We start from the raw sequence: 16993 nt of genomic DNA on the forward strand, positions 1-16993 counted from the left end.
AAAAAATTGAAAAATGTCAATACTTTTTGAAAAAATGAGTGTTGTTTGATAAATCAATCACCTGTATTATAAATAAAGAAAAAAATATTTTAAATGCATAATTCATCATTGTTTTTAAAGTTTATTTTCCAAAAATTCATAAAATTCAATAATTTCAGTCAAGGACAAATGACATAACACCATGTATGTACTCGTACATCAAGAAGCCAAATTAAGATTACCTAGAATCAATCTGGTGTCCAACACTCTTCTGTAAGGAAACTGTAATCATATTTTATTATTCTATTAAACAATGTTTTACAAAAAACACAAATAATATTTTTTAAATGCAACTGAAATTTAAATAGGCTGTTAAACCAAAAGACTTAGACAATTGTATGCTAGATAGAGAAGGATTAGTACAACAGATAGGACATTATTTATTTTAATGTACTCTTTGGTTTCAAATTATTAAAAAAACAACTATTTATCAGATTTTTATTTGTTTTATTGAAAAATAGAAAGATAAGTCATATTTTAAGTATTTTTAATACAATTAGTTTTATATTGGTTTCACCATAACCCAATTTATTTTTTAATAATTACAGAATCCATAACAATTTTTTTTAACTATTTTTTATGATAAATCTACCAAAATAATTTAAAAAATGTTATTGAACTTAATAATATTTATTATTCTCCATAAAACAGCTTAAAAAGTTATATAATATATTCAACCAAAAGTATAGTAAAAAAAATACAATCATGTAAAACTAATGTAGCAAAATAAATTAATTGACATCCAGACTATTATCTTAAATGCATTTGGCACCTGATTTATATGAAACCTTATAAAACAGTTAAAATTGAAATAATTCTTTGCATTAAATTATTAAATTGATACAGTATTAAAAGATTAAAATAATGTAATTAGAAACATAGATTTGCGCTTAACATTACATATATTTAATATAAATGCTTAAAAATATATATAAAAAAAAAATACATCACCAACAGAAGCTTAATATTTTACTTATTTTAAATAATATTATATTTGCACGTGTAAAAATAGTATGGTTGATTAAAAAACTAAATTTAGCAATAAAGTAATCTTAGTAATATTGTCAAAAATATAAATTAAGATATAATATTAAATAAATATACATATATAAATATATATTGTAATACTTAATATAATATTGAATTCAAAATCATGAAAAATTAATTTTTAATTTGTATAATTAAGAAGTGTATTATAATTTAATGTCAACATGTATTATTCAATTTTAAATTCATTTACTTCTAAATTACTCAACATATTTTTATTAAATTTACCATAGTCTTAACATACAATAAAGTCATACCTAATATTGATTAATTAATTATATTATTTAAATATTTTAACTATTTGTATAATTTAGGGTACTCATTAGGTATTAAAGGTGTAGAACCTCCTGTTGAAGCTGAAAAAAAATTGTATAATCAACTTAACGAATAAAATTAAAAATATTTACAATAGGATCGAAATAATGTAAAGATATTTTTTTGAACTCTTTAAATGTGGTTAAAATTTTTCAAAATTATGTGTACAGAGAATAAATAGCAAATTTATCTATTAATCTACACATGTATTTTTTTTCTATTATTTGCTTGCAATTAGCACACTTTTAATAGACTATGCCCTCACCATGAAATTTTATTTATTACTATTTATTTATTGCTTTTTCATTTTACATAAATTATTAGGCAGTTGGAATCGCAATAAAGTCTTAATCAAGTTTTTTTATATTAATACTAAAGTGACTCCATTACGTGATTTTTTTAGATCTAAAATATTCTATTGCATCCTAAATTTCTCAATTAATTTTTTGAATGAAATACTTTCTTATAGCATAAATTATAACAAATTCCTTAATCTCAATGGTTAATTTCTTGAAATCATTGCCAAAATTAACATTGTTAAGCAATTTTTGACAGAGATCAAAATAGATTTATGGTGTCTGACTGGACCAGACAAAATTAGTATGTCTTTGAAAATATACTTATATGAGAAAGATTACAAATAATAAAATTATCAATAAAATATAAATAATACCTGAAGCATAATAGGATCCATGACTGGATATTACAGATGGTATACCATCTATAATGACACAATTGGTTGAAAGCGGTTGAACAAGTACCCCTGCAGTAATATTTTTTTTAAACACAACCTGTGAAAATGCATTAAATTGTAGTCAGTTTTTTATTAACGGGAATTATTAAATCCACAACCGACACAATTACATGCATTTTCAAAATACCATAACAGCAAATAATATTCAATGTTAGTTTAAAAAATGTTCTTTAAAATAAATGTAAGTGGTTTCCAAATATTATTAATATAATTAAATTAAACAAAAAGTGTAGCAGTTAGTTTACTATAATTAAAGAACATAAGCATTGACTACTTGTAATAGAAAAATAACATAAAAATAAATATATAAAATATAACTGATAAATTGCATTAATATTTTTTATATAAATTACTATAAGTATTGAAGGGGAAAAATTGTTGAATATTATTTGTTAGTATAAATTCAATAATGAATATCGCCAAATCCGCATGTGTGGTTTCTGTCTTACTAACGTAGAACTCATCAAAAACTGTTTTATGCGGGACAACTTTACTCACTCTGTATTTATTGCAGAATTGCCAAAATTCCACAACGAACAGGGAAAAACTTTGTCTGTGTCGTAGTGTTTTTATGTTATTGATAGCATTCACCAATAATTTAAAAAAAATTTAATTTTTAAACTGATAACTTAAATTGTATTAATGTTATCCAAATAATAAAAATGATGACACAGATAAAGTCCTTCCCTATACATTGTTAAATTTTGGCAATTCTACAATAAATACAGAGGTAGTAAAATTATCTCGTAAAAACTGTTTCTGCTATATTATAATATGTTTTTAAGACAGAGACATTACATGCTGGTGTGATGTTCTCTTAATATTATTTACTTTATATAAGGAGCAAAGTACTAATAACATGTTTTATCTTGACTACCAAAATATTTCCATTAACTGCCTCCGCATAGGAATCAATATAAGAATGTATATTCCCGCATTGTAATCTGTGTAGTGTTTATACATTGTTTTGAAATAATTTTTTATAACTACATATTATTTTTACCAGATTTTTTAAGTATACAAATATTTTGGTAGATAACACATAAGTACCATACAATCATGCAATACTATAACATAATCCTTTTTTTTTTTTTTGAGAAGACACATTGTTATAAATATGTTTATGAATGTTTTAATAAGAATATAACTTTTTTCATAATCTGATTAATACTAATTTATACTTATCAAAATATTCTTATATTTTTCAATTACCATAAATGTAACAAATAATCAATTTTAAAATTCAAATGTTTAAGAGATAATGACTGATCTATTTTAATAAAACATGCATGAAGAAAAAATTTTATCCAGAACAAGCTGTGCAAAGGGAACTACAATATTAAAAGAGAATATTAGAAGTTAAATAATACTTAAAAATATTAATACTTCTAGTACTTCTAAAAGTGATTTAACAAACATCTGTTGATTATGAATTTAATCTTTGATGACAAATATGCATGGTTGTTGTTACTACATTAGTGTAATTACTTAAGAGGATGTGATACAACACATGTGTTATCTCTGTCTTACAAGTGCGTAGCATAGCAAATTTACGCTCAGCAGAACACATGTAGCTCTGTTAGCTTAAAATGTAGAATGAAATGATGTGTAATAAAATTTTAAGGTATGAACTAGACAACCTCATAGGCTTTTTATCATATTTTAATTTAGAAGCATCTTAAAATACTTATAACTCGCTTTAAAATTAAAATATGATAAAAATCCTGTGACATTGTATAGATAATAATCGTACCTTTAAATTTTATAAGAGGTCAATTCACTCTAAATTTTAAATTAATAGACCTAAATGTATTCTGCTGAGCGTAAAATTTGTTATGTTATGCACTTGTAAGACGAAGACAACACATGCGGGTATATCATGTCCTCTTAATAAGTCTGTCTTTTTAATAATAAATATCTAATAAGCTATTTTTTAAAGTACTACTTAGTACTTACTGCCAGATTGCCTACGTTTGTAAATAGCGCAACATGGGCACAATAAACAACAGATGCAACTGAGAATTGATGAAAGAATCAGTAGAACAATAAGAATTGGAATGAGGAAAATCAATCTGAAAAATATTAAAATAATTAAAATTTAAAAAATTTAATATTAATATATTCACACATACCCAAAGAGCAGATATTCTTGGAAATTGCAACATTCAACCTTTCCATCAGTATTATAACAGCAGTATTCTTTAGTTGGATCCCCAATAATAGGTGTAGGACATCTGTTAATAGATAAAGATTCAACCTTAGCGATGAATGGATTTTTTTCTACTAACCATGGCAAAGTACAATCACTTGACCCTAAAATAAACATAAATAAGATTAGTAAATACATACAATATACAGTGAAACATCTATATTAGTCTTAAAACAACAAAAATTTTAATTTGTATATTAGAAAAATTTGTTGAATAAAATAATATTAATTTAGTTTTAATTTAATACTAAATATTTCTTAAAAATATTGTTAAATTAATGTTTAACTACAGTAAATAACATTTATTATTATTATAGCAAGAATACATTCTTTTTTTATTATTCAAATAGTAAGTTAATTCACTGATGAGTATTGCTTAAAATGTTAATATTAACTGATAATAATACATTAATAATTCATACCTGTTGTATATTATTAATTGAAAATAAACATTTGCAGTTTTCATAAAAATTTCTGATTGAATTTTTGAAATCAGACTAAACTACATTGATTTATTTTTAATTAAGTGGGTATTAGATGAACTATAATAATTATGTTTCAAGAACCACAATCCTTTTATTATAATCTTTTTACTGTTTAAAAAAAATGAAATGTCTATATATAGGTAATAATTAATAACTATAACAAACAATAGGTATCTAATGAAGTTAAATATATATATATACGATATATTTTACATATATACTCAATTTTAAATAAATCTGGAAAAATAATCATGACGGAAACCCACCACAGTATATGCAGTTGTGTCGCCTGCCGTCAGTGCGCTGTTGACTACTAGCCATTCACAACAGTCATACTGTTCATAGGCTGAACAGATTTCCAAACTTATTTGGAGTAGAGTGTATGCAATAGATTAAACATAGTTAATAATTACTTATTTAATAGAGAATAAAACACCAATAAGAACCATTGTAAACCAAGTGCAAAGTGCACCCTATACAAATATTACTTAACATCCACCAGTCAATAATAAAACCTCGGGAATTGGAATGACAAATTAAAAACAACAATGCCTATCCTTTAACAACAAAATAGAAATACCACTAATATGGATGTGTTTGGAAACTTCATCAGCTGTCAAAATTAACAGTACTTAGAAAGGACTTTTTTTTTACAAGTTTTGGGAACATATTAGAAACGAAATTCCTTAATAACTTCAGACTGGAATTTCATTCAATTTAAGCGGGCTTATGAACACTTTCCAAATTATTAAATATTTTATTTTAAAAACTATAGCTATTTATTGTGATAAAAGCAATCATCAAAAAATGAATTTATATCTTCTTCAATCCTGGATTGACAATTTAACAAAGAAGCTTCCCAAGCACTAATGAATTGAGGAATAGGTCTATATTAGGTTATTGTAAATACTTATAATACATGTATTGTATTCATTCAAGAACATAAATTATAAAGCATAGACGTTGGCCTCTTTCGTCACTGAACTCGAGTCAAACAAATAAATAAACAAACAATTTGAATGATACACAATATAGATGAATGACATTTTAACATGGGTATACCTATGAACATTTATCGTTTCTATATAATTGAGAATGATAGCTGAACAACACTCACCCTTAACTGCAGAGTTACAGAACGCAAAAGCCACCACCAACAGAGTTAATCCTTTGACAGCCATTGTTTTGTCTGGAGTATATCAATTTTTGATGTCTACAAAAAAAAAAACGAAAACGACAATGGGCAAGTTACTAATAAAAATATTATGTTGTTTATAATTTTAAAAATTTCAAAAATTTAGATTTAAAAATATGAGGATTCATTTTCTAGGATAACTATAAAATAGCGGAGGTAGTAAACAATAACAATTTATTTTGTAAATAGTTTTTCGTAAATAGGTAGCGGTAAATAAACGGTAGCGAAAGGAACGTTTACCTACCTGTGGGACAAACGTGGGTATGATAATTTAATATTAATAAAAATGGAAAGTACCGAACGGTAAAGAGTGAAGAGTGAGAGTTGAGACTTACGAACAACACAGCGAAAACACGTACAGCAGACGAACAACGGTGAACAAGAGTACAACAGTACGACACTAAAACGTAAAGAACAAAAACGGTAGAGAACAGTAGAGTGTAATGGCCGGCGGTGGGTCGGAGGAGTTCAGGAGTATGATGGTGTGGAACTGTGGAAGGCAGGGGCGGAGTGGCAGACTACAGTCTACAACTACCGACTAGGGCGCTTGGGTTTGGCGTTGGCGAACGGCGACAGCAGTGGTGATGCCCGATGGACGAATTTATGGCCTATGAGTGGCGGGCCGCGGGCGAGAAGCAATTGCAAGACGGAGGGGCAACGGAGACACGGAGTCGAGGACAAACACTGAGCACTATAACCAGTATTTTACAGGCTAACCAACGGCTGTCAAGGACTGTTTTTTTTTTCGGACACCGATGACGGAGCTCGGGCCCATGTTATTACTCATGGGTTCAGGGCGTTCAGCCGTTCAGGCGATGGCATAACCACTAACCAGTAACAAAATAACAACAACAACAAAAACTACGTCGTGGTAACCCGAACTTCATTAATTCCGAACGAACTATAATATTATAGATATTACTATACAAATAACAATAACAAAAGTGACGGCAAAATTATATGATATTATAATATATTTAATGAATATGAACACTCTTGTGACTGTCAAATATCAAATAATAACAAATTGTCAACATAAGAATATAATATACGATATTATTACAATATTACCGGACACACTTATGAATTATAATAAATAACATGTCACATCATAATATTATTATTATTTGGGTCTACGATTGTTATTTTTATTTTGTTTATATGAGATTTGATAATCTTTATTTTGGATTTGGGATTGTCCACATAATTTATAAGGATTTAACAATTTACGTATCCACTGGAAAGCGGGTAGCAATAATAAATGAATTGTTATGAATTTCTGTATTCGCCATTAGTTATTACTCATAACAGTCATAACTGTATAGGGTCTAGACAAGGCCGGCGTTAGATGTATTAGCGCCCTGGGGTGAAACCGTGTTTTGGCGCCCTTAAAACCTCCCCCCCCCCTCCACTAGTTTGAGTAGTAGTCAAATTAAGTTTTTTAGTAAGTCAAATAAAACTGGTATGTATTTTGTAATTTTTATTATAACTTAAAACTCTATTATCTGATCAATGATCATACAATATTGTAATAAGGTTATACATATTATTTTATTAACTTATAAAATTGCCACACTGCGTAAAAAAAAAGTAAAAATAATATTAATAATATCACGCCACCACTGTCTATAAAAAACTATGTAGTGTGTTTCACTAACTAGTAACTACTTATACTTATTTATTAATAAGACTTCCAGAAAACGGAATTTATTGACTTATTGTAAATAAGAAACCAAAATAGTATATGTATAAATGTAAGGTACTAAACAAAATGTATGAATATCGATTACTTGTAGGCTGTTAGTTTTACTTGTTAGTATTGTTAGTTTATAAATTTGTATTCACTACAGAGTGTAAATTGTTATTCAAAATATTTTTAAAAAACATTCATAAAAATAAAATTCCTTATTTTTTCATACCTATCTATTGTTTTTAATGTATATTTTTGATTTTTGTGTGCAAATTTCGTAAATTTTACTTCATATAACTTTTCATCTCTATACTCATTACAAACAGTGGCGTACCTGTGAAACATTTTTTTTTTTTTTTTGGGGGGGGCATAAATTGATTGCACAATTTTTTATGGTTATAAATTATAATATAATCTGAAACTGTATTATTAATTATTGTTAAATACCTAAAGCATGAATCACATACTGCATTGATAAGTGATATTAAAAACTTTTGATATCAAACACGATTATAATCAGTGAAAATTAAAAATATTTATTATTTACATTATTTAAGATGGACAATGAATTTGCGTTATGACATCAAAAAACTTCTCGGGGAGGGGGGCAAACGCTCCTGTTGACCCCCCCCCCCCACACGCACACACACAAAAAGTACGCCACTGATTACGAGTATGAATTGTATACTTGATTGTGGTATATTATAAAATCCGGATGATTAGCCCTCCTCTTCCGACAAACTAACATGATTTCCCATGTTCAAGCTCCCAGAAGAACTTGGTAATTAAAATTGGTAAAATTATCATTTATTCACCAATTAAAAAGCATAGAGGTACCTCAATAAATAAACCGTACGTCTCTAAAAAAAAAAATAAATAAATTGAAGAATACGTGTCTTACGCGATACCTACATTTGTAATCAAAACTTTTTATATATGAACCTTAGCTATTTAAATGAACAACCCATTCGTGCCTCCCAGATCTTCACTTAGAATTTTTGTCCGATTCATACCTATGTGTATTATGTTTTATGTGTACCTATACATTGTTATCGGATATTAATTGTATGGTAATATTAATAGTTGATCTGATTTACAAAAATGACATTACTAATATGACTTAAATTCAAACAAGGTGGGTAGTTGAATGAGTAGCGATTTGATTTATAAATTATAAAGAAAAATTGGGAATTGGGTATTTACTTGATGAATTGACTCATATTAAAATGAATTTAATTGTGTGAAATAATTCATCTAAATGAGTCACAATAATTAATCCCATCTCTAGATTAACATAGTATTATACTATTATGGTATTATAATATTAAATTGTATGCGTACGTCGTCGTACGAGATAGAAGATATAAGTATAATAGACTATAGATAACCGCCGAACAATAGGATCGACTCATCGACGGCATCATAACGCCTCAAATATTTATCAATAATAATAGCGATTAGCTAGAAGTCACTTTCGATTTAAGGCAGTTTTAACGATAATTATATTTATCAGTAAATTACCATAGTAACAACGAGTAACGACTAAAGCATCATATATTCATATGACTAAACAAAAATAAAATATTTATGAAAAATACTTACACCAAAATAAATAATAACACTATAACAGACATGTTTACTTAACGATTTTCCATCTCAATATTAATAATTTAATACGTGCCTAATATTCATATATCACTAAATAACATGGGTTGTATTCATGCCATGACAGCTACACCCTACACACTCGATAATGTAATACCTATAAGGGGACAGGGGCTATAAAGTGAAATGAAATGTGTTGTATAGAATAAACCTATAGGAATTTTTATTTTTACCAACAATACCGTCGTATTTCTATTTACGTCATTATTATTTAGTCCAAAATAATGTATTATACGTTAGTGTTTTATCATTTAAAAAAAATCGATCAATATCGTAGTGTGAGGAAAACAAAACATAACGTCAATAAGAAGGTTGCCCTAAATTGTATGTGTATAATAATGAAAATAAAATTATATATAATGTGGCCATATATATATATATGGTAAGTAAATAATTATAATAAACATCACCTAACCTGGGTAACCTTAAACCAATAATCTATATCAGTGCTTCTCAACTTGAGGGGCCGCGACTCAGGAGCCTTATAATATTTATTTCATTTAAAATATTTTTGGTTATTTAGTTATATTATAACCGATCATACATTAATCATTTTCGATGGTCTAATGTTAGGTATTGAATAATAATAAAATTGTTAGGGGGGCCTTGACAGTTTAATATTACATATAGGGGGGTCCTATAACAAAAAATTTTGAGAAGCACTGATCTATATGAAGAATCATATATTCATAACCATAGACCTATAAACTTAGTTTATAGGTCTATGTTCATAACCCTACATATGTATATTGTATAAATAGCAATTTTGACAAATTTAATTTGGCATTCAGCTTTAATTATTATAGGGTCACGATGACCGCACAAAAATGTCAATTAACGATGAGGGTCAGATAAAAAATATTCTTAAAAACCGTAGGTTGTTATTTGTTAGGTTAATAGTTGAATAAAACAAGTGTTCAAGTTTTTTGCCAATAATCGTCATACATATACACGTAAATACTAGTTAAATAAAATATTAAAGAAATAATTCAAGAAATATTAGAAATTAAAAATAATTATATAACATTATTTACTGATTCGTAGCTTGCTATGTAAATTAAGTATACCTTACTGGCGGGCTATACTATATACTTATTATATAATATACAACAATAAGTATAAAACGTATAAAGCTGCAGTCTACATTTTGAGTATTTTTTTCCTTCTAGGAGGTTGGTTGATTTTTTTACTGAATACCCAAATAAACTTAAAAGATTACTTATCGTATACCAGTATATAAACTATTATAAAAGTATTCATCTATACCATTCTTAGTAATTTAATTGGTACTTACTACTCACCTAGTTAAAGATTTTATAAGCCTATAAAATATGTCATTATTGTAAAAATGTCTGGTTAAAAATAATTTTATTATAAAACATTGTTGACGAATTATGATTAACCTTGAAAATAACATTCTTCTACGTAGTAATTAGCACGTCTATACATTACTTTTAAGTTTTAATTAATCTGACATAATATTTCTATTATCATTTAACTATTATAGATATAAATATATAATATTTTATTGAATATTTGATTAATTAAGCTAGTTTACTATGATATTTTTGATTAACTAGGACACAAGGTATTAGATTATAACTATATAAGCATTATTAGGGCATTCACATTATAATTAGTACAGATTGATGGTTATTATTTATTAGTATAATAATTAGATACCATACTACTAAGGGCTAAGGCACTAAGTACACTAAAAATGATCGTTAGTAACGAGATACATTATAATATATTTATCTGCTTACATTAATTACACATTTACACACTTATTGATATAAGTGAGTAGTGACTATGCTAAATTGTTAATATATGACACACACACACATATATATTATATATTTGAGGATTATAAAATATACTAAATTATTTACTAACGTAATAATAACATATTACGATTGAATCAACGTTTATACGCGTGGAATAGTTCTACGCATGTATAATAAATACACGACAATACACCAGAAATCGTGATGAGATCATGGTTCATGTCCATGTACCTATTATATTTTGCAAGGCCAAACGTATTCTCTGAAACCACGAATTTCTTATACAGTCCTATACTCGTGTCTCGTCTACAATAAGATAGACCTTCCAGACGATGGCATCTATTATTACCTGTCTACACTGTCTAGTGTCTACTGAGTGCGGGCTGTGGATTTTTCCGGTTTTAAGCATATATAATATTTCAATATTTATATTCAAATTATAGTACATAAAAATTAAAAACAATTATAAATCATATAGCCCTTGAAAAATTGTATATATTATATTCAGAATTTAACGACATTTTACAAAGATTCGCATGTATATAACTATATACGTGTGTTTATTATTTTTTATTTTTTATTATAGACTAGGTATACAGGACTTATAAAACAATTTTCCACGCATGCGATTTTTTAATGAAAAATTTAATAAATCTAGATTTATGTTAGGTATTCAAGCTGTAGTGATAATTAAGACTCCAAAATTATACACAATTGTGTATTAATACAATTGAGATTTAAGAAGATTATTTTCTGTGAAATAACTTTTTTATTTTTTTGATATTAGAACTACAAGAAATTTTCTCACTGAAGTTTGAATAACGCAAAATTAAAATATTTTGAAACAATAAGAACTTTTTTCGTATAAGTTAAAAGACAAAATTTTACTTTTAATGTGGTGAAAATTTCGTTTCTTAATTTTGACCATGATTTTAGATATATGTACATATAGTAACATTACATAAGTGTACATCTTAAATTGTAATTATAGCACTGTAATAGCCTATCAATCCTGTGCAAAACAGTTTTTGATACCTACCTATGTGTCTATATGTTTTACATTTGTAAGACAGAGAAAACACATGCCACATGCGTATATATAATACTGTATAGAGAACAATCTTGAAACACAAGAATTATTTTTTATAGAATTAGTTTGATTTGATTTTTTAACTTTAACATTACGGGTTATGATTATGAATATTACTGAAGTGATAGGGAGTGCTTTATATAATTGATGATTTTAAGTTTAATGAAGGAAATTTAGACAAACTTCTTGGTAGGCGGTAGCATTAATAGACTTAAAGTTAAATTAGTAAAAAAAATATGGTGACGTAAACGCATGTATCGTTCTCTCAATTGGCAATCGACAAATAAAAACATCGTTTTGTGGCTTTGTGCCCTAACGTGTTAATACCGATTTTCTTCTGAAGGAAGAGCTGATTGGTTGATAATGCTAGAAGGCTGACGAAGTCACGAAGGATTTAACTTCACGAACGTCTTAACATCGATTTCTTATTAGTTATAATATAAGATATAACTAATATTAATTTGAATCAAGTTTAGTTCTTTATTCACAAATATATTATAGTCATATGATTCTAACATTTACCTGCCTATAATCCAAGCAATAAATTCAAGTTTTAATTTAATTTTTATGATGGTCTTCTGTCCCTCGATTGAAATAAAACATAAAAAATGTATTATACATGTAGTGCTAGGTTCACTTAATGAACAAAAAATAAAAATAAAAATAATAAAAAATATTAATGTGAAAAAAAGTTAGTCCAAAAGTCAGCTTTATCTGTTAAATCTTGTATAACACGCGTAGGTATACCTTTTGGCAGCAAGTGATTACCAAAAACTAAATAAATATTATTGTATTATATTGCTGTAAAAATAAATTGTAGTCTCAACATTTTAGTTTTATAGTATTTACTCACTAATTGTAACATCATCTTACAGTTCTCTAATTATACTAAAGGTAATACTGAGAATAATCGAAGGGTTTCTTTTCAGACTTGTTCTAAGCATACAAATTCATAACTTCTATAGACTCTTTTATATAAAAATAAATATTGTATATATAAACTTTATGTACTACAATCAGTGGTCGAAGTGGGGGGGGGGGATACGGAGTGATGGCATCCCTCTACTTTTTTGTAAGTACATTTTTCATCCCTCTACTTATTTTGTCTAGAATAACGCATTCCTCCTAAGACTTGTGTTTTAAAATGAAATAATTATTATGATTTTTATATAACTTTTTATTTTTCGTATGCTAAAATATCTAAACGTCATTTCTGACAATATTTTGTTGATAAAATGATAACTGATGAGTAGATGTGTATGCGTGAACGTGAGTCGATCAATTTCTAAATTTAGCCCATGGATAGAATATTGGTTATGAGTGTAATGACCACAATTTAACATGTATACTTTTGATAAGGTTTTAAACTTTATGATTATGGTTAATGCTCACTTTAAATACTCACTTTAGTTTATGTCATGCATAAACAAAATGTGAAAAATTTATAAAAAAAAAATACTATACAAGGTATGAAGAATATTACGATGATATCAGGAAATCTGAATTGTAAGGCATCCCTCCACTTATCTTGAGCCATTTCGACCACTGACTACAATACATTATGTATTATAGGTGCGCTCAAACTTAAAGTCACAGTTATTCAAAATGCATAATTTCTTTTGTGTACATAACTCTCCATAATATCATGGTAATAAATTGGAGATTTCAAAGTTTTCTTTCTTAAAATATATATTTAATATAATATAGTTATATGCATATGTCTTATAACATTGATGTACCAGATCGGTTTAATTTTTTATCCATATCCCTTTAAAGATTTAGTTAAGAAAAATTTCTATACACATCATGTTATAATAGTATAGTATAAACATTAATTTATTTATTCTTTTTATAAACACTATACATTTTTTTCTGTATTTTGGGTTTCATAGCTAAGCCTATATAATAGTATAAGTTACCTTTAAGGTATTTAAATCGCTAATATTGCAGAAAGTTTAGGAAAATAACGCGCTCGGAATTCTAATGTTGCTGGCCGATAAGAACGATTACCTATCGTACTCGCTGGCTAGTAACAAACGTTTTCGTCTAGGAGATTTTTAAATTTATCGGTCTCTGTGTTGAAAGGGACGTTTTTAGTTCATTTGCAATTCTCAATTCGACCAGCGACTACATACGCACATTTAAAAAATGGCTACTCATTACCGTAACACACACGAAATACAAGTCGAACTAGTCCATATTCTGCATGAAATAGTTGTGGGCTTCATGGACGGATTGTATGACGAACACTACAACATGCACACCTGGCTCCTTACTTTTCTGAATTCTATCGACCAAGATACCATATCGAAACTTGTCGAGCTGTTTCAAGAGTCGGAACCCGTGGATTCCACTGTGGTCCTCGAAGACGTAACGCACGACGCAGAATATAATAATGACACCAATGACCAGGTCGTGTCAATTTTCGTCGGCAGAAGTGCAATATTGTCGAGTGGCGACGCGCCGTCCTTGGAGTTGGGGCCTGTCGAACCCACTCCGATTACCGAGGACGGCCCAATCGACGATACGGTGAAGAAGACGTGTGAAGCTGAGAACGAAATTGAGCCGGCTCAGGGCATTGAAGAGCCAGACAGCGGTGAGGTCGTAGGTAGGCTGGACCCGCCAGCAACAACCGGAAAATCCGACCAGCCACGAAGGTACAAGACCTCGTGCTGGAAAGGCGTCAGGCGGATTTTCCGACGTCTATGTTGCTGGCGAAGAGAAACCGTCCGCGACCCACGTTAGTCTGGCGGTCCCCTAAGGGCCGAAGATGTCGTCAGGAAGACGGCGACGTATAGGAGGGGAGGATACGGGAAAGAGCACGGAAGGTGCACGGCGGTAAGTCACCCGAACGCGTTTCCCGACCACCCACGTAGCGACGGGTTCACGAGCGTAGCGCGCTCGGTCGTCGTTGACGCGCGAGACCCTCTGGCGGCTCGGCGAGCGCCCGGCAGTTACGGTCGCGTGGATCGACGGACGACGATGTCGACGGCACGGTGGTTAGTTGAGGTAACGGCGAGGGCAACGATTCCGCCCCGACCGTACCTACGATGATGACGACGGCGATGGCGACTCGTTACGATGGCAGTGGCGGACACCTTGGCACGGGGTGAGTGGTATAGAGATTTATACGCTAGGAACACGGACGTCAGCGGCACCGGACCCGAGGAAACTATGAACGTTTCAGGGTCCGGTGGCGTGCGACTTCGTGGCGACGGTCATTGCAGGACAAAGACGCGGCTGAAGGGACGACGCCAGGACGAAAATTACCGATTGTCAAGGATCGCGGCACGTCGCTCGTGCGGCGGTCCGATGGCTCTCGCCTTTTCGTCCCGCGGTAAGCCCACATCGGCCGGGTCGCTTGTCCGCATAGCGATCACCGTCCACTCCGCATGCGCCAAATCTCGATTCTCTCGCTTCGTTTCCAACGGTATCCGCCGCAAGTCTGTCGCTAGAGTCGTCTCGCCGTCAACCATCAAAGCGCTAACATCGCGCACTAGCCGCCGTTGCTTGTCGCCGTCGACCATCGCTCCCGCGGCCGTCTCGGTCTGGCCTCGCTGGCTGGGCAAGGTCGTCACGCGTCCGAGCAAACGCGCCCGTGACACTCGTCTACCCGTGGGACCGGTCGTGGAACGTTGTGGAGGTGACCAGTGGCCAAAACTGTTACAAATCCGCACCCAATCGCCATCCCGTATCCTCCCCTCCTTGTTTTTGTGTCTCCTGACTGACGTATTTTTTTTTTATTTTAATTTTATAACTTTTTTTTGTGTATATACTGTTGTTGTTTATCTCCTTCTTCTATATTGTTTGTCTCCCCCCCCCCCCCGCTTTTCGACTAAATCTTGTACATGCAATATTTAAATTATAGTCATTTTGTACTATTTTTTCTCTTTTTTTTAAAAATGTTTCGCCTTTTTGTATTTGGACCATGAGCATTCCTCCTACCCCTTTTTTGACTTTAAAAATCTTTTACTTGTAAAAATGTAATAATTTAGCCATTTTGTGCTAATTAATAAAAATGTATACATATTATTATATCTTCAAAAATGTTTTCCTTATAATAATAGCAACTTAGCTCTATATTTTGACAGTTATAAAATATTTTTTCAAAACTGTATGTTCATTTTTTTCATTTGAAACATGTACCTATATAAATTTATACATTTGTAACTGTTCGTCCAATTTTTATAATATTTGAATTTTGTAATTGATTATAAATTTGTTAAATTAATAAAAGATAATTTTTGTATACACAAGCAATTTTAGTTTCTTCTTTTTTCGTATTGTTAAGTGTGTAAATCAAATGTTAATGACAAAAAAATCATTAAATGGTATAATATGTCTCACGTTGTACGATATAAGATATATACAATAATTGTCTTAGAGTGATTTAATACATTATTCATTTTGAGACTAGATTTTATTTGCCCAAATAAAAAGAAATGCGAAAAGGTTTTATGTTAAATTGGACAGTTCTACATCATCTGGAATATTTAGTTTTAATTTTTTGAGCTCTTTAAAAAAAAATAATGAATATCTTAAAACGTTAAAACTCTACCATCACTTTCTATCTCTCTCTACCATATACACAAATTTAACTCGAGAATTCCTAATCAAATATTCAAAATAATACCATACTCAATGATAATACCGATTTTCTTTTCCCATGCATTTCGATATAATAGCATGACAATAGTAAGACAATAGTAGGACATCT

At 29.8% G+C, this 16993-nt stretch overlaps 1 protein-coding gene across 4 annotated transcripts; it reads right to left on the reverse strand.

Moving 5' to 3' along the window:
- Positions 1-101: 101 nt before the first annotated feature.
- On the reverse strand, positions 102-6651 carry LOC107161631 (uncharacterized). 4 transcript variants are annotated; one of them, XR_016190604.1, is made up of 6 exons: positions 6380-6630; positions 5967-6062; positions 4288-4468; positions 4112-4227; positions 2075-2192; positions 102-1442 (listed from the first exon to the last, which is right to left on the reverse strand). XR_016190604.1 is itself a non-coding variant. In XM_015508119.2 (6 exons), exons 2-6 carry the CDS (start codon positions 6028-6030, stop codon positions 1384-1386), a joined length of 510 nt encoding a protein of 169 aa, XP_015363605.1. In that variant the 5' UTR covers positions 6031-6062; positions 6342-6651; the 3' UTR covers positions 102-1383. The 4 variants fall into 4 exon arrangements, 3 of the variants coding, with proteins under 3 accessions (XP_015363605.1, XP_015363604.1, XP_015363603.1); XM_015508119.2 differs by having other exon boundaries at positions 2075-2164; positions 6342-6651; XM_015508118.2 differs by having other exon boundaries at positions 2075-2164; positions 6289-6651.
- Between the last annotated feature and the right edge of the window lie 10342 nt (positions 6652-16993).

Source organism: Diuraphis noxia, unplaced genomic scaffold (genome assembly GCF_037042655.1).
Source record: "Diuraphis noxia isolate RWA-SAM2 unplaced genomic scaffold, SU_Dnox_SAM2 contig0002, whole genome shotgun sequence".
NCBI classification, from domain to species: Eukaryota; Metazoa; Arthropoda; class Insecta; order Hemiptera; family Aphididae; genus Diuraphis; species Diuraphis noxia.